The following is a 19,693-nucleotide window of genomic DNA, read 5'->3' on the forward strand; positions in this document are numbered from 1 at the left end:
TATAACAAACATATTGTAAATGTAATAATAAATTATTCTTTAAATTGCATATTTATTTTAAGCATATAAAAATATAAATCTAAGCCGTAAAAAAATATCTAGAAACCCAAGATGTGATACACACATTTTTATGATTGATTCAGATGTCTTTACAGCATCTCGAATTAAAACTAATAATTAATTGAAAAGCTGATTCTTCATCAACGTAAAATAATTATTTAAGAAACGAATATTTATGTATTTTAAAAATCAAAAATCAAATTATATAATTACATAGGTCATATGTAATTTTATGGAAATTTTTTATGAAAAATTTTCATTTTTTAATAGCATACTCTCTTACATCAGACTAATTTGATAGATACAATCTATCTACATAAGTATCATCATTAATACATTAGGCAGCGTTTAACTTTCTTTTAATTTTTGCGAATTATATATCGTTTCTGCACACTGACATGGTCCTTGGGTTAATCTCAGCGAAATTTCGTTCGACCCTCGGGGGATACCTGTCGACTTCCACCAAAGTGTCGCCGATCTCTGGTCAGGGTCGGCGGCAAACCTTAATTTACAGACACCGCGCGTGCATTGTTCCTACACGAAGTTCGGCCTCGTTTCACGCACGATCGGTGAAAGCACGACGGATAATTCGCCGACGACTCGAAAGTGCTCGTTGTGTGTAACCGAACGCGGACTCTCGGCGTATCTTCAAAGTCAGCCTTTGTGGGTGATTATGCGCGTGCGAAACGGGGCAACGAGGTGCATACCTCATCATGCACACGATAGATACACATAGTATTTCGGCTAATTAACCGCTTGAACGGCTAGCGGGAAACAATATCTATCTCGTAATACTATCTCTCGCTTTCGCAATGCTATTTTCGCGATCGAGTTACGTGGGCCCGTTGTGGATCATCGTAAACATTTCGCTTGGAGGAAGTTAGATTAACCGTAATGATATGCTCGGTATTACAATTTAGTCCGATTGATGCTGACGAGAAGTCTAATCTTTATGTTGCAATGTTATAAAGGGTACTATTGTAAAAAAAAAAAAAAAAAAATATTAATTCTCTCTGAAAAGATTAGATTTTAACTTTTTACTTTAAGGCAGTCTGAAACGATACAAATAGGTGAAATTTGTTGTGGTAATATGTTCTATTTATGTGATATCGATGTAAAATAATATTTTATAAGATATTACAAATTGAATGCAAAAATATTAAAAATGTGTCACAGGAAACACATTTTTAAAATAATTTACTGATTTTTACTTTTATCTCAGACCCTATCTCAAATTTTCATCTTTCGTATATCATTTATTAAAACCATATTGTCATCATAGATTATATCAAAAAATTACTATCTTTACAACATAAGTTTCTATTTAAAAAAAAAAGTGAAAAATAATAAATAATAAAAAATAATAAATTTCAGAAAAACATATTTAATTTTAGGCTTTAGCGGTAAAATGATCTCGTTATTTATTATAAATTATATGTTTAGAGGAAAATTGCTATTTCTTGACTGAGAGAGAGAGAGAGAGAGAGAGAGAGAGAGAGAGAGAGAGTCGAAAAAAATCTAACAGGTGTCCTGCATTGCATTTCAAGAGCCGCGCCGACCACGCGAGTCGAGGCCGCGACGTGCGGCGCGCTATTTCTTCGCGTGCATAAACGAAAGTCCAATCGCGTTTCAATTTCTCCCTGTAGCAGCGTTTTCTCTCGCAGCCATTTACGCGTTCTCCCCGCGTTCGGCTCGCGCGCGTGTGTGCGCGTGTGCGCCACGACGCGACATATAGAGAAGCGCAGGTGTAAGTATACGCGCCTCGGGATGCGCGTGCGTTTTAATTCGCGATCTCGCGAGCGCGTGTGCTGCGTTTAGCGATCGCGGTGAAAACGACGGCACGCGCGACAACACGCGGACGCCGCTATTTGAGAGATGACACTCACCGAAGAGCGAGATTTTTCGCGGCTAAATACGCGAGAACGCATCTGCCGCAGCTGTCTCCTCCATTATCAATGGACTTCCATTCAAAGTGGAGCAATCATCGTGCAGGAATAATGCGACCTCATTTTTCTTTCCTTTTTCACTACACTGCCGGAAAATAATACGTATTAAATTTAATGTGTGTTAAAAAAAATAAATCACACGTCCCAAACGGTCCCAAACTCAAATTTTTGTGTTAATTTAATTATATGACTGTTTTAAATATTATAGATACAAAAGTAATGTTGATGTTATGTTAGTTTTTCATAAAAATACACAAATTTTTCCAATTGTGTATAGGAAAATATGAAATACAATAAAAGATTAAAGAATTTTTTTTTTTTAATAAAAAATCGATTTTAAGTGTGTAATATAATCTAATTGTTTTTAAATTATTTTTATAAATATTTTTGAGTTTATCTATTAAATTGATACATTTAGTAATCATATTGGTATCAGCAATCATTCGGAATGTATATAAATTTTTATTTCGTAAGATTTACAAAATTATTATTTAAATTATTTAATGACATATAAATACAGAAAATTAGTTTTATGTTTTAAAAAAATAATAAGAGACGTGCATTTAAAAATTATCTTGTGGAAAAATTTTGTATTTGTTATCGTTATATTCTTATCTTTTAGGAATCGCCGAACGCAGAATTGTGTGTTATTACACAAATTGGTCGGTGTATCGACCCGGCACGGCGAAATTTTCTCCTCAAAATATAAATCCGTATCTTTGTACCCATCTGATCTACGCGTTCGGAGGTTTCACGAAGGAAAACGCATTGAGACCGTTCGACAAGTATCAAGACATCGAGAAAGGTAATATAAAATATCTATTACAATACTTGTTGAACTTTATTACCAATTTACAACGTTCCAGCCTTAACTATTATAAAATGAAATTACCTATTTATCGAAGATATTTATGTCAGAGGCTTTTAAAATTAACAACCTTTATTAACAACGATTAATGTCTAATGTTAATCACCAATTAAAAGCTTATGGATGTATCTCGAATATATTGTAAATTTATGATGATTGTACAAAGATAAAAGATAAATTTTATTATTGATGATGACTTGTGTTTTAAGGAAGCTGAAGAGTAAAACGTCAAATAACTGTCAAGTATTAAAAATATTATTCTTAATCGCGATGAAAACTATATCTTTCTAACTTTACGTCTGTCATATCTAAATAAATACAAAAGTGATGCTGGTTACATTTAGTTTTTCCACTTGGTTGTTTAGTGTCTCAAGTTGTTTAACGCACAACATTGACAAACTCAGAACACACATCATCTTTCATGAGTTAGCCGATATTTAACTTTCACTCTTCGATAAACACGTTCGCTCGACAGGCGGATATGCGAAGTTTACGGGTTTGAAGACCTACAATAAGAACCTGAAGACGATGCTGGCGATCGGCGGCTGGAACGAGGGCTCCAGCAGATTTTCACCGATGGTGGCCGATTCCGCGAGACGGCGGGAGTTCGTCAAGAACGCCATCAAGTTCCTCAGGCAGAATCACTTCGACGGTCTCGACCTCGATTGGGAGTATCCGGCCTTCAGAGACGGCGGAAAACCACGAGATAAGGATAATTATGCCAACTTGGTGCAGGTAGATGTCCCAATCCGTTTCTTATCGTCGCGGAAAGGATATGAAATTTCTTGCAGAAAAAAAGCGCATTAAAGATTCGGAGATTGAAGCGTGGATAAGTGCGGAATGATAAAAAGCCGATTGCGAAAGCTCGCGCTCCAACCAGGGATCATTTGTAGAAAGTTAATTAAAGTGATTAAATTAATAGGAACTTCGCGAGGAATTCGAGCGAGAATCCTCGAAAACCGGAAGGCCGAGACTGTTGCTGTCGATGGCGATGCCCGCCGGTATCGAATACATTGACAAGGGTTACGATGTGCCTAGATTAAACGAGTATTTGGACTTCATTAATTTGCTCTCGTACGACTATCATTCGGCGTACGAGCCCGCCGTTAATCATCATTCGCCGTTGTATCCTCTGGAAGAGGACAACGAATATAATTACGACGCGGAATTGACTATCGTAAGGAGTTTTACTTTGATCAGAATTTGATGATTATCATTTGAATAAATCAATTAGCGATGCATCCTTGTTTGTGTGTGTGTGTGTGTGTGGGTAGGATTATACAATCAGTCACCTCTTGGAGAAAGGTGCGTCCGCGGATAAGGTCGTTCTTGGAATACCAACGTACGGTCGATCCTACACGTTGTTCAATCAAGATGCAACCGAACTTGGATCGCCGGCTGATGGTCCAGGCACCGAAGGAGAGGCCACTCGAGAGAAAGGCTATCTTGCCTATTATGAGGTAATATAATAATAATGTAAACTCGATCAGATACACAGATTACATCCGTGCGCGCGGATACAAATCTTCTTTTGCATTATATACATTATATTTTCTTTTGCATTACGTATTACATACATAAAATCTATAAAATCGTATAATGTATATTCGTAATCGTAAATGTTATTATAGACGCGCTTTACTTATATGTGCTTAGAATATATTACAATGTATTTAGAAATTATATATATTTAGAAATATACATTCACAGAATTGGAAATTGAATGTTTCATATTTAAGATTTGCGAGGGTATTGCGGAATCTGATGATTGGGAGGTCGTTAAACCAAACCCTAAAGCCATGGGACCATATGCCTTCAAGGGCAATCAGTGGGTAGGATATGACGACGAGAATATAGTTAGATTAAAAGCTCGTTATGTGAATGAAAAGAAGTTGGGAGGCATTATGTTTTGGTCAATAGACAATGATGATTTCCGTGGCAAGTGTCATGGTCGACCGTATCCATTAATCGAAGCTGCCAAAGAAGCGTTGCTTGCGGATAATAGGTAACAATAAAAAAGCAATTTACTGGACAACATAATAACGAATATTAGTAAATTATCGAAAATAACATTCTATGTTACATTATCGTTACATTATTATAATATTGTTCTTATCATTAATTTTAGCATTATTTTAAGAAATAAAATATTAAATTAATAAATAGTACAGTGAATATAAAATTTTGATAAAATGTTAATCTTTCCACTACACAAAAATATTATTTTTAGAACATTCCTTTATTAGTAATTTAAAAATATATTTTATTAAAAATAATTATTATGTAGTAGGAATACGATTGACAAGACGAAGTCAGTAGACAATCGGAAAAAGACTCGCACTCAAAGCAATACTCGTAAGTCGAATACGAGCAGTCGAAGAAGTAGCACGACATCGTCTCCAATCATTAGCAAACGTGTGTCTTCTTCAAGACCGAAATATCGTACCGTTTCACAATCGAAAAGCGAAGAGCAAGACGACCGGGAGGTGTCGAGAAGGTCTTACGATCCATCCTCGGAGGAGGACACGGAGGGCAGAAACACCGTCACAGTCACAGAGAAAATTGAGCGACCGAAAAACCGAAATAGGAGTAAAACGCGAGGCGCTTCTGCTGATCGTAGCACTCGTAGAAAGCAATCCAGACGTAAAGGACAAAGTAAGACTGACGAAAGCGGAGAGTCCTTGAGCAACAAGTTAACGACTCCTGAACCACCGACGACACCCGACCCAGGAACCGGTAAGATGCCATAAAAATTATAGAATATATTTTTAATTTGTTAACCTACATTTTTAACAACTGACTGACTAAGAACATTTTGTGATATCTAAAATTTAACAAGCGTGCAGAAAAAGGAGCTAGGAGAAAGATTTGTCTATTTGCTAAGGTAAAAGTGAGAATCGCTGATTTGTTTTTTATAGACTTTAAATGCGAAGATGAAGGTTTCTTCCCGCATCCTCGAGATTGCAAAAAGTATTTCTGGTGTCTCGATAGTGGTCCCGGTGGACTTGGCGTGATTGCACATCAGTTCACTTGTCCCTCAGGTAATTCCATTTTATTACAAATAATTTCGATTATATTTTTATGCTTAAATGTTAAATGTGTTTAACTTCATAAATGAAGCAAAGAGTACTTAATACAAAATCTGCATACAAATAAAAAATTTAGATGAAAATAACAATAAAAATTTGATTCTTCTTAGATCATTATTTATATCAATTTATTTATTATTTATTATTTATTTATTATTTAGTACTTATTTATTATTAAATCTGCAATTAGAATAGAAATTTCCTTCTTTAAAAATAATATAATTCATTTTGCTATAATATTTCTTGGATTTTTACAGGTTTGGTGTTTAACAAGGCAGCAGATTCTTGTGATTATCCGCGTAATGTGATTTGTCCTAAGACATCGAAAACATCGATTGTCTCGACTACTAGATCGCCTATTACAGCCGCGACTAGCCGAACAACTTACTTACACAGCACAACGACCGCAAAGGCGGAATCGGAAGAATTTGATTCGGAGGAAGAGTACGACGACGATGATGAGATTGCGGAAAGCGAGGAAGAAGAGGAAGAAGAGGAAGAAGAGGTGAAAGAAGAACCGAAGACTACCACGACTACGACGACAAAGCCACTCATATATAAAACACTCACCAGAAATAGGCCAAGTACGACTACTACTACAAGAACCACTTTAAAATCAAATGAACCAGAGAAAGTCATCGATAATGAAGACGAGGAGGATCCAAAAGTGATCAAGGAATTGATCGATCTCATTAAGAAAGCTGGTAAGTGTACATTTACTAAATATACATGTAATTATAATATATTTTTTGATGATACTGTAGTGTTTGCAATTTTTTTTGCAATTGTAATTATTCTCTTCTCTAATTTTAGTATTTATTTTTTTTATTTTATTTTTCTTTTCTAATATTAATTTTTCTACAATATCGTTTATAATATCAATACCTCTTCTGTTAGAAAATCCTTCAAAATATATTTTATAATCAATAGTTCTCAAACTCTTTTAGGCGGAATAGAAGAGTTGGAAAAGCAGCTGTTACTTCAAGAGAAAAATTCAAACACGAAATCGGGCAGCGAAAGCGAGACACCGGCCACGATTAGTCGTAGTCTATACGAACGTGTATTGAATCGTCAGGCGAACAGAATAGGTAATCAACGACCTGCATTTTCGTCTTCGGAAACCAGTTACGTGAACGGGCCAGGAAGAGCACAATTCGAAGGTTTGGATGATATTCCTGAAGTGAAGAGCCTCAGAAGATCGCAGAAACCCCAATACGTCACTATCGAGAGATCCAAGTCAGTTGTTGCTTTGTTTATTAACAAAAATGTACAATATTACTGTTGACTGTAATTATTAAAATTAATTAATTTCTGTCTTGATTTAAATACTCTCTTTTTTAATTCTGAATTCTGAGAAAAGATAGAAGATGAGTTAAACCAAAAAATTAACCAATGTTGATTTTATAAATTATAAATGTTTAATTCATGTATCATTTAATTATGATTTTAATATTAATTAGGTCGGTCACGAAAGAATCGGAGAACGAAGGCATTGATGAGAACGAAGAAGATGATGATAGCACTGATGTAGCTTCCTCCGAGGAGAAAAGCATCAGCAATCCGGAAGGTAGCTCGTCTACGCAACGAGTGACGCCAAGTTATGTAAATATTCGACGAACACGACTTTCCACGACAACGTCTAGGTACGTTAATTAACAAACTAATTAATTTTATTTCATATCTCTTACGAAATAAAATTTTTAGAACTGAGAATGACGTGGAAGGGAAGGAAGTAGAAATAGAAGAAAAAAGATCTACTCGTAGACGACCTTTCGTTTCTTCGAAGTATATATATTTTTGATATTTAAATTTCGATATTTATTTTTGCTTTATAATATGAAAATTCATTAATATTGCTTAATAATATGTTTGCAGGCAACAAGACAACGAAGCAAGTTCTGAAATAATTAAACCATCTCGAAATCGTGGCTTAAGTTTCAGGTATAAGAAAGAAAATTCGCCGCTATATATAATATGATATTATATAATATGATTTTATAATAGCTAAAGTATATTTCTTATGCGTATATTTATTTACCTAAACTATCTCTTTATCCTTACGTAACAGCTTCAGGAATTCAGAGAAGAGAGATGACGATTTAAAAAGCACGGATCTGTCAGCAGAGAAAGATGACGATTCGTCAACAACCAAATCTAGGTTTTTACATATTCTTTTTATTGTGATACTTTTCATATCATTAGGCATTTCACGATTTCCTTAATTTTTAGGTATACCAATGTACAAAGATTCAGAAGCACCACTTTAAAAACTTCCGAGGATGCGTCTAGCGTAGTACCGTTATCAGAGGTCATCAATGAACCTACTTTATCAATGGGAATAGAGGAATATCCAGAATTTTCTAGTACGAGCCTCCCATCGTCTACTCCCGCGAGCACTTCAACCTCTACTGAAGTCATCACCGTGATTAGCGTCGAACCACCGGAAAATTCACCTAGTGTAAGCCCTAAAAACACTGTCGGCTCCACCACTGACTCGGTGAAACTGGTGGAAGATTCGGCGACGGAGATCCTCTTCACGACGTTGCCGGCAGCTAGCAGTTCAAGTCAGTCGACGACGACGACGACGACGACGACGACGACGACATTGGCGAGCAGATCAACTATCGCCACGGTGTCGCAACCGCGACCGTTTGGTTTCACCAGACGAAAATCCGGTTCATCGGAAGCGACGACGACGGCGACAACTCCGTTGAGCAGGTCCAAGGTGAGTATTTCGTCGCGAAATCCCACGCGTCCGTCCAGCCCAGCTCTGGGGCGAGTTCGATTAAGGACGAGACCGGCCAACCGAATCGCCGAGGAGGACTCGGTGGATCAAGTGGAGACTCCACGCGCGGAGACTTTCACGTCTAGGAGCAAGGACATTAGCAGAGCGCGCAATAGGGGAGCCAGCAGATATATCCCACCAACCTCAAAATCAAGGACGGAGGATGTTTCCGCGAACTCCGTTTCAGATCCCAGATATAGAGAAAGAGGTAGAACAACGACATCGACGACTGCGAGTACAATCACCAGCAGTGGCCTTAGGAGAAGATATCGAAGACCTGGCAGAGTTAACAGCACGGAGTCTATCAAAGCCAATGAATTGAACGATAGTCCGATAGTTAGAATAACACAAGATGGTTCTAGGAACAAACCGTCGTTGCAATCGCGATCTGATAGCAGCGAAGAGGAAAACGGTAGGATAACAAACATCAGAGTCTTCAGGAAGCCGACTGTCAATCGTGAGTTATACGACAGGACAAAGTACACGAGGAAAAGGAACAATGTGCAAGAACCGGTGCAAAAAGCAAATGATGATTCGAACCAGAAACAGACTACATCGATAACATTCAAAGTTCCCAGAGCAGATGCTATTGCGGAGTACAAAATTGAGAGGAACGATTTGCTGAACAATGTCGATCAATCAACAGCTACGATTGATTCCGTCGTTGAATCAAATACTATTCAATCAATTTACACCAATGATGCAACGACTGCATCTACTAACAAGATCGACTATACGAGTGATCGACCCGAGGATGCTGTCGTCACAACGACCGCACATATCGAAGCTTATGAATTTAATCCTGATTTGGTGACGATCGTTTCTACCGAACGCGCCGTCGATGTTACGGAAGGAACATCGGAGACTCCCAAAAGACGAAAGATTATCCTAAGAAAAAGGCCAATATCATCGAGCACAGCTGCCAATATTATTGAAACAGAAGAAAAAGAAATATCTCAAATACCTCGTAGACGAAAAGTGATAAAACGTAAACGTCCGCTTCAAGACACTTCGTCGACGTCGGCTGAAGTTTCTTTTGAAGAAGAAGAGAACTCGAGCCTTTCTCTAGAATCAACAACTCCGATGGGAAGTAGTAAAAAAATTGAAAAATCAACCAACGCTACCGATCGGACAAGAATTATTCCAATGACCAAAAATGCTGAAGAATCAACGATCGCTGCTGGTCTAACAGAATTTACGAGAGAAATGGAAGATTCAACTATCACAGAAACCACTTTATTTACTGATAACTCGGACGGTTCCACGAAGGTTACTTTGGAGACCCCTGCAACTGAGATCACGACGATTCCTGATGATGAAGCTACAAGTATTCTCAGCACCACTATATCAACGATTAACACAAATGCCGATGAGGATCAGTCAACGATCGAGATGGGTACTGAAAGTACTACGATGGAATTAATGTTGGCGACAGCCACGTCTTATAATACTGAAAGTAACACGTTCTCAGAAGAAACGTTGATACCGTCCACCAAGCCTGAGAACTTATCCACTAATCGCGCGCAAATAACCACCATGTCACCCATGTCGGATACAGATTTAGCCATCACCCGTTCACAAGCAACCACCACGCCATTCACAACGGAATCGGATTCCTCACTGGCCACAAAATTGAACTTTGATTCGAGATACGCGCGTAAGAAGTTTGTGCGCAAGAGTCTTGCAACCTCTACAGAAAATACGACCAATCGATACTCGACCTCTTTGTCGTCAACAGAAAATAATAATCTTGATATTTCTTCAAGACGAAGAAACAATTTGTTTATTCGTCGTCATCCTGGCACCACTAACGCACTTCAGGATGATCTCAAATATAAGAAAGAAGAAGGAGAAGAAAATATAGAAGGAGGATCTCATGATGTAAATGAACAAGAAATTACAGAAGATACGACCCTGAGGAGCAAATCGGTTTCGACGAACGGTCTTTCAGATAGCTCCGTAGAATTCTGGAAACAATATGCCACAGCTTCGAGAGATCAAATAAACCATCCTTCGGAAGATAACACGTATCAATCAACATCGACTGCTACTCGCGGGCCAGAGACTCGATCGCGATACAAAGTTCCCATAATCCTAAAGAGGCCATTCGATCCCGAAGAGGCTTTATCACCCAGGCGACATCTTCCGTTAGACTCCGCGCCTGAAGAATCTGAGGAGACGCCGGAAACGAGAGAATCGAGGCTGAAGCAATCCGGTTTCCGGCAGCCACGAACGCGTTACAAGCTTCGAGACCGGGATAATGTGAAAGTCAACGAAGACACTACGTCACCGAGTCCAGAATCCACAAGTACCTGGCAGTACTTTAGAACGCGTACATATCCGAAACGTACATCATCGACTAGCACGGAAGCGGCGGCCACGGAAACTCTGATACCGGCGAAAAAATTCGATTATGTCGCGGATGCCTTCCACCGGAAGCAACAGTCGCTAAGGACGACGACGATAACACCGAGAAGTAACGATCTTCTTGACTCGCAAAATCTGATTGATCCGTATTACGCGCGTATTACGACAGTGCCATCCGTCACCAGATTGGTGACCTCGGTAACGGAATCCGGTACCACTGAGCGACAGAAGATTCTCATCAAGACCAAATACTCGTCGCTGACGTCAACCACGAGAATACCAGCGGATCAGTTCCCTCCAACGAGTCCGTCGTCAGTTTCGGTGACTGGAATCGACGACGATGAGTCCGTCAACGAAATTCGTCAGGGTGTCGAGCGATCCACCCTGCCGATCGAGAGCGAGTTCAATTATCGGTACGGTGGCCGAGTCACCACGGAGTCACACGAGTCTTCGACTATCGAGATCGAGTCGGTGTTCAGCAACCTGATCGCCGGCAAGAGCCCCGCGAAGTAGTATACGAATACTATTATTACTAACCATCATCGATGCAGTCGACATCGATAATGTATATAGACGCAGCCATTAAGTAATTAAGAAGCCGATCGCGATCGCCGATATATCGGAGAGAACGTTAAAAAGTTAGTAGACGCCTAAATGTCACTAATGTACATAGCACTTAACGAGCTTAATTATTTTTAAGATCGCTCTACGAGATAGACATTAACCAAATGCGACTACGTATGAATCAAAAGGAACGACAAGGACTCGCTATCGCTCATGACGACCGACGACCGAAATAATCGTCTTCACACACTATCATTTCATCACCAATAATGCCAAATCATAACGAGCACCTCTTCATCCACTTACTCAGAGGAACTTACCTTGACCGAAATCTTTGATAACTCTCTCTGATGATGTACCTCTACTTACCGCAAATACAATCATCATTAAATGCTATTGATGACCCAGGATGACTTCTTATCCAAATTAACGCAGCAAGCAAGACGCGTTTTCGCGGCGCTTTAATAGATAACTAGAGAATTCCCCTCTTTATGTTCCCTCTTTTCTCCTCCAAGACTGGCGTAGCTCACACACAGAGACAGAAGGACAGAAAGAAGAAAACTGCAAAGAAGTAGACTGGAAGGAAAGGAAAAAGAAAAAAGAGAGCGAGAGAGGAGATCCCTGGGGATCTCCGCATTAAAGCGCGCTGCCTTGTTCTGATTTTCAGGTCGCCGATTCGGAAACCATCAGGCTGCCGACCCTGAAGGAACTGATCGGTTATCCGACGACTTACTACGACGATCATATCGCCACTACGTCGGCGTCTGTACTCTTGCACTTGCCGCGTAACGACGTGGACAACGACATTAGCCGGCAGAACGTTGATGAGTCGTTGAGAAGAATAGATGAGTCGCAAGATGACGAAAAAGAAATTAGCCAGTTACAAAGAAGCGTGATCGAGGAAACTGGCGATTCGTGGCTGCAGCAAGCCTCGGAAAATAAAGCGAAATCTCGAACTTCGCGAAAGGAAGATACAAATTCTGAAGAACAAGTTTCAGTCACGAATGCTATTCAAGAAAACGAGGACAAACAAAAGAAGTCTTCGAGTTCGATCTATTTGAAGCCAACAACAATGCGCGGCATTCCTCTCGCCAGTCTGACACCTAGTCCGATAATGCGTGGATTTTATATCACCAAGGGTGAAGATGTTCTGCCATCATCAATATTCACAACGATAACGACAACCGAGAGTTCCGTCCAACAGCAGACAGAAACTACTGTTCCTGACATTTTTACGACCGATGAAATCGTAACTCATAACGATCAAAGCGAATTGGGCCCCAATATTCCCGATAATAGTGCGAACAATATCATTAGCGACAAAAGTGAAGGGAGGTTTTTCACGTTCACTTCTTCCGTCGATTCGTTGGAAGAATATCCCAGTAATACTGAGAATATTTTAAATCAAGAAAAATTTGACTTAAATACTGTCGATAGATCAGCGTCTAAAAGAGGAAAATCAGTACGTAACTTTGATCATAACACGACACCTTCTTTTAACTCTTATGTCGTGTCCCCAACATCGCCAACGAGACGAAGAATCGCCCTGGTTGTGAATAGGTACAATGAAGCGAGCACTCCGTTATGGACGGGCAGACGTATAGTAAGAAAAAGAAACAAGACCACCACTGTCTCGCCGATCAAGGATGCTATAAGACGAACCGAGAACGATTCTATTCGTACGACAAACTCTTTAAACGATTATCTAACTTCTAAATCGATTTTGAGTCCAAGAGGGCGTAAATTTCCCATAACTTCGACGACACCAACGATTCCTTTAATTGCGTCCGATTCTACATCTCCTGAAATTGCAAATAGTCCTAACAATCTTGCAAATTCTAATGACATCGAAGACCTGGAAAGCCACGCAACTGTAGAATTAACGATGACTCTGACAAACTCAGTAGTTACAGCGACACCTTCGATCTCCGAAATCATCTCGACGACAAATAAACCCACGATTGCTGATATTTCAACGTTCTCAGACGACCCTACAATCGCGACTGTAATTACAACTACGCCATTAATTATGGCGATTGCAAAGGCACCCACAGTTGCAACTGATGCTACAATTACAACTACAACTGCAAATACTGAAACTGAAACTACCTCTCTGAATTATCTTACAACTGATCATCCGACGATTGAGAATACAAACGCAATTCCGACTGATTTTGAGACCACGACTACGTTTGCAGCAAACACCGAAACTGAAATTGTTTCCGCAAATCCCGCAGTTCCACCGATTACGCGAACAATATCAACAGATTCTAAGAGTACAGCTACTCCTAATGCAGATAATATCGAAATTGAAACTACATCCATGACAAGTTATTCCACAATCACAATACCAACGACTGCTGATACGCAGGAAGTTGCAACTGATTCTGAAAATATGACTACAGATCAAGTTACAAATGCTGATATTAGCACTATTTTCACAATTGCAAATTATTCTACAATTCCAACAACTACAAATACATACGACGTTATAACAGACTCTACAATCTCGATCGAACCTCCGAATACCGAGTTTGAAACAACAACCTCTACGATTGGGAATTATTCCACACTCACTACCACAGGAGTTAACAATACTCGCGCAACTACAACAATCCCAGCTACCGCTACCGCATTATTAACAACGATCATTTCTTCAACGGTGAACGCACCTGTACATATAACTGCACCTGTGACAACGAATAATCTCGCAGATGCAGATACCGTAACTGCAAACGAGATAACTACGAACACGCCTCTTAATATAATTACTCCAACGAATGCTGACCTTAACGAAGCTGCAACATCCGCAAATGCGAACATATTTTCCACTTCCGCGATTAGTGACATTTTGCCAATTACAAATCAATCTACAACTAATTCTATAATTTTGTCCGAAGTTCCAAACACGAGCACAGACGTAACTTCAATGAGTTCAATTATTTCCACTTTAACAATCGAATCTTCCACGATAGATCTTGCAAATCCGAGTACTTTTAATATCAGCAATAATTCCGAAATATTAACCGTAACTTCAGAGTTTACTCAAACTACTGAAATTCCCACGACGTTCGAAACCACTTCAAAGTCTATCTCGACAACGATCACACTTCCGAAATCTCTTCCTAGCACAAATTTCGAAACATTGTCAACTGCAACAGCTGCATTGTCACCTGAAGAGGACGAAAATTCCTCGATGTCAATGATTACTCAAAATCCTTCAACTCTTCTTTCGATTACAACACCGATTACTAGCAAAACGAATATAGTTTCAGAAAGATCTGTAACTTCTGCAACTTCCGATGAATCGATTGCGACAAATTCCATGATTTATACAACTAGTGCTTATAAGCCGGATTTAATACAAATGATAAATGAAGAATCTACAATATCAGAACAGGAAATAGATTTTAAAAAAGGTATGTCAGTGGAAACGCAAAGTCAAACCAAAGATCAAATAACTACGATTATTAACAAGCCAAGTATCGCGCAAACGACGAGTGAAGAAAATACAACTCCAAAAATGAAAGTAGTGTCTGAAGAAACTATTTCAAAGTTCACAAAAAGCCAAAAACAAAATCAAACCACTTCAGAATATGATACAATTAATTATCAATACAATAAAAAAGCTTCTAGACGTCGAGTCGTAAATCGGACAAACAATTGGCTTGGAAGTCCTGTAACATTGCAGAGAACTAACGAATATCCTCGACATCGAGTTGCAGTGCATCGTAGACGAAGACCTTCTACTGATATTTCATCTTCGACTGAGAACAATCATAGAAGGAGAATTATGCGAAAAAGAGTTAGAGTTAACTCTGAAGCAATCAATAGCACTATCCGACCACATCAAGATATTGTTGATATTCAAAATATTACTGAAGATCAAGTTGTACATAATCGAGCGGAAAATGTGAGAAAGAGAATGAAAACTGAGTTGAATGAAATTAAGGAAAAAATTGGAGAAGAAGTGACTACCATGTTATCCACAGAAAAAACGACAGTATTTCCTCAGCCATCTGCCATTATTGAAAATGAACATATCGAGAAAAAACGAAAAATTATAGTTAAAAAACTGAAACAGTCTCAAGAAAATTCTACAACAGAAGAATCTACCAGTAGTACCAATCCTTATTTCACTAATGAAAATCCTTCAAATAATTCTCAAAATAATCTTCATGTAAATAAGAATCTTCTTCAACAAGAAAAACCAAGAAAAATAATGAGAGTTGTATTGAAAAACGTTAAACTCAAATCCGAGAAGCAAAAGTTAATCGAAGAAGCGAGTGCAGATTCTGATTCTATTGACAAAAACATGCAAGACAATTTTTCAAAAAGTCTTTATGCAAATAACAATCTTTCTGACAAAGAAATTGTAAGAAGGATGAGAGTGGTATTGAAAAATAATCCTATATCTGAAGAAAAGAATTCAACAATTTCAAAAACAAATGTGGATCCGAATAAAAATCTGCATGACAATTTTTCAAATAATCTTAACATAAGTCAAGCTCCTTCTAACAAAGAAAAAATAAAAAGAAGAATGAGAGTTGTATTGAAAAGTGTTAAGCCTAAATCTGAAGAAAGAAATTCTACCATTGAAGAAATAAATGAAGATTCCGATCTTACTAATAAAAATCTTCAAAACAATCTTTCAAATAATTTTAATACAAGCCAAATTTTTTCCAATGAGGATAAGACAAGGAGGAGAATGAGAGTTGTGAAAAGGGTTAAACCTAAATCCAAAGAAACGGGAATAAAGACTGAAGAAGCCAGTGTAGAGCATGATTCTACAAATGAAAGTCTTCAAGGTGCTTTCTCAAATAATCTTCGCAACAGTAAAAATCTTCTCGACTATGGAACCAGAAGAAGAATGAGAGTTGTATTGAAGAGTATCAAATCTAAATCTGAAGGAAATATAACAGTTGAAGAAGTGAGGATAGATTCTAATTTTACCAATGGAGATACTTTTTCAAATAACTCTCGCAGCGGTAAAAACCTTCCCCTCAAATATGGGAGCAGAAGAAGAACTAGAGTTGTACTGAAGAGCGTCAGACCTAAGTCCGAGAAAAGAAATTCAACAGTTGAAGAGGCGAGTGTAGATTCTGATTCTATCGATAAAGATCTTCAAGGCAGTTTTTCAAGTAATTTTCATATAAACAAAAATTTTCCCGACAAAGAACAACAAACACGAAGAAGAACGGGAGTTATACCGAAGAGCATCGCAGCTAAGTCTGAGGAAAAAGATTCAATAGCCGAAGAAACAAACATAGATCTCGAGTATGGGAGAGTCAGAGAGCAGCCTCAAGTATTCTCCACATTTAATTTTTCAAATAATCTATACGGGAGTAATAATTTTCCTGAAAAGGAAAAGACGATGACGCCTTCTAAATCTGGAGAAGAGGAGACGACCATCAAACAGCTGGGAGTCACGGAGCCGCGGATCACGGGGACGTCTGTTCTGGTCGAGGAGGACACTGATCGACCCTCGCTCGAGGTCAGTGCAGCTTTAAGTCGAAGATTCACTTTGCCTTGATAACATATTGTCACTTCCTTGACCGATCGCATGTTGCCCTAACAAAAAACGGAAGCGAAAAAACGAAAACGCTGAAAAAGACTAATGAGGAATCCTAGTAGAACTGACTCACTACTGCGAATATCGCCGCCTCTTCTTGATGCTAACCAAAAGACCTTTCGAAGCATGATCTTCTCTTGCAAATGCAGAGGGATGGAAACGTCATCGCATTAATGTCTTAGCTTAAAAAAAAATCGCCTGATCTGAAGAATTGCATTTTATTCAACATAAAATCTCCTCTGAATCTGTGCTTCTGGTGTCTAATCGATTGGTATACTTCTCAAAAAAAAAAAAAAAAAAAAAAACTTTAGAGATCAATGCAAAAGCGCAACGACGTGAAGATTACCTTCAATGGCTTAAAATAATAAGTTTGTTGGCTATAATAATCATGTTTTTGACCTCTAATCAAAATATAATTTAGCAATCAAAGACATGATATGATACAAGCGATTAATCTAGAAGGAATCAATTATAATTGATCATAACTTAGTGGCTTCTCTTGAATGCCTATCTGGCAAGATCTCTCGAGTATCGCCTGTCGCTGGATTTAACCAAAATAGTTTTCATGAAACAAAACTGGAGCTATTATCATCCTTTACTGCTGCTACGTCATCGTCATCGTATTCTAGATACGATTTTTCGCCTACGAAGACGCTCTTCTTTCTCTGGTTATTAGAAATGTTTTTATTCCGGAATAGAGGCCGGAATACAAATCTGGAACTTGAGCTTTCTCTCTAAGCGAACATTCTGGGACGCAAATGGATCAAAGAACATCTTCATCTGCTATTATTTCTTCTTGACATTACAAATTAACATATCTTTTCCCGAAAGGCGCGCCTTTACGCGTATTTCTGCGTGCGCCTATTTTATTTCTTTTAATGTTATATCTTCAATATCTGTTAATGCTTGGATAAATAATTAATATTTTAACACGTGAAACATCCCAAACAACACAAATATTCAAGAAACTTAGATTTTAAGATGTTTAAAAAATTAGAAAATCCTTGAAATATTTCAAAAAGGATGACTAAAGAATTAAAAAAATGCCTTAAAGTTATTTTAAAGGTAAAGAAGCTTTTTACATAAGGTACATAAAAAATACTTAAAACTATACAAAATATGATTATAAATGAAATAAAAGATTATAAATAGAAGAAATAGAATTATAAATAAAAGATAAAATCTAAAATAATTTTTTAAAGACTTTTAAAAGTTTCTTTTTCAAACGTTCGTGTTGTTTGAGATCTCAATCTTGAGAGACTTTTTATATTTTCTTTTTCATAATCGATCTGCCGTAAACTTTGTGCTTTGTCTAAATTTACGAACGTACGTATATACATGAATGCATGTATGTTCGTAATTAAATCTATGTCATTATAATCAATAATTTATGTTAATTGTTTTGTAACGTTTTATAATATATAAATCGTTTTTTGGACAGGTAACGACCAGTACGTCAATTGGTCGCAAATCAGGAAGTGGGACTAGACATAGAAAACCGGCGCAGTTTACAACCGTCGCTCCGTTAACCAACACTCTGTCGACTACAGAACGTACTTCCCGAAGAGGTAGGCCAGCCCTCGAGACCACCTTGTCATCGAGGATAGATCACGTTGGTAGGTCTATTAAAAAAAAATAACGTTCGCTTATTTTAGCTATATTTATATTTTTAGTAGCTTTTATTATTTATTTTATTATTTATATTTATTATTTTATTTATATTTATTATTATTTTATTTTATTTTATTTTATTATTTTATTTTATTATTTATTATTTATTATATTTAAGAATAATTTAATTTTTCTCTCTATCTGATTTTCTCTCTCTCTGTCTGGCTTCAATTTTTTTTCGCTCTTACAAACCGTTCCTTTGTTTAGATGCATTTGAGGGCGACGAGGCCTACGTGAAACCGACCGCCGTCTTGCACGATCAGAATGCAGACGTGTCCTCCGACCAAAGCGTCCGCGCCCAAGAATTCGCGGTGACACTGTCGGAACCGCCGTCCTCTTCGTCGGACATTGGTACATTATATTTATTAGAAACCACGCCATCCGACTATCTAATTCTTTTAATCTGAAATCCATATCATATACTACATTCTGCTCGCAGACTATGGTGGCTATGCGTTTCACCTAACGACAATCGATTCTCAAGAAACCGCCGCGGCCCGCTTCTTTACATCAGGGCCACTTGTGATAACTGTTTAACGACGATCCTAATAATCTGTCCCAAGGAAGTTGCCAGACTTTCCTCGACTTATATCAAAGCTCTCCCGTGACGCTAATCTCTCTCAAAAGATCGTCTTCCTAGAATAAGGAATCTCTGCGATAACATCGTCATCCGATTGATTAATTCATTTATCGCGTCATATTTTTCTCACGATCTCTCTGCTTCTGTCTCAACATCTGTCTTTTGTTTTCTTTCGCTATCTTTTTCTTCAA

The 19,693-nt window shown here is 38.0% G+C and overlaps 1 protein-coding gene across 1 annotated transcript in view; it reads left to right on the plus strand.

The window, feature by feature from the left end:
* LOC105426278 (uncharacterized) overlaps window positions 1-19,693 on the plus strand; it is a 38,680-nt gene that overhangs the window by 14,475 nt on the left and 4,512 nt on the right. The window contains exons 3-19 of the mRNA XM_089083659.1: window positions 2,629-2,811; window positions 3,350-3,609; window positions 3,797-4,051; window positions 4,149-4,334; window positions 4,614-4,879; window positions 5,162-5,610; window positions 5,793-5,915; window positions 6,221-6,667; window positions 6,911-7,199; window positions 7,424-7,606; window positions 7,668-7,748; window positions 7,839-7,904; window positions 8,032-8,121; window positions 8,193-8,688; window positions 12,347-17,173; window positions 18,693-18,867; window positions 19,130-19,273. Of these exons, the coding sequence (XP_088939785.1) occupies window positions 2,629-2,811; window positions 3,350-3,609; window positions 3,797-4,051; window positions 4,149-4,334; window positions 4,614-4,879; window positions 5,162-5,610; window positions 5,793-5,915; window positions 6,221-6,667; window positions 6,911-7,199; window positions 7,424-7,606; window positions 7,668-7,748; window positions 7,839-7,904; window positions 8,032-8,121; window positions 8,193-8,688; window positions 12,347-17,173; window positions 18,693-18,867; window positions 19,130-19,273 (8,520 nt within the window). The remainder of the gene's footprint in view (window positions 1-2,628; window positions 2,812-3,349; window positions 3,610-3,796; window positions 4,052-4,148; window positions 4,335-4,613; window positions 4,880-5,161; window positions 5,611-5,792; window positions 5,916-6,220; window positions 6,668-6,910; window positions 7,200-7,423; window positions 7,607-7,667; window positions 7,749-7,838; window positions 7,905-8,031; window positions 8,122-8,192; window positions 8,689-12,346; window positions 17,174-18,692; window positions 18,868-19,129; window positions 19,274-19,693) is intronic.

Source organism: Pogonomyrmex barbatus, unplaced genomic scaffold (genome assembly GCF_055798465.1).
Source record: "Pogonomyrmex barbatus isolate J1 unplaced genomic scaffold, ASM5579846v1 scaffold8, whole genome shotgun sequence".
In the NCBI taxonomy this organism is placed as follows: Eukaryota; Metazoa; Arthropoda; class Insecta; order Hymenoptera; family Formicidae; genus Pogonomyrmex; species Pogonomyrmex barbatus.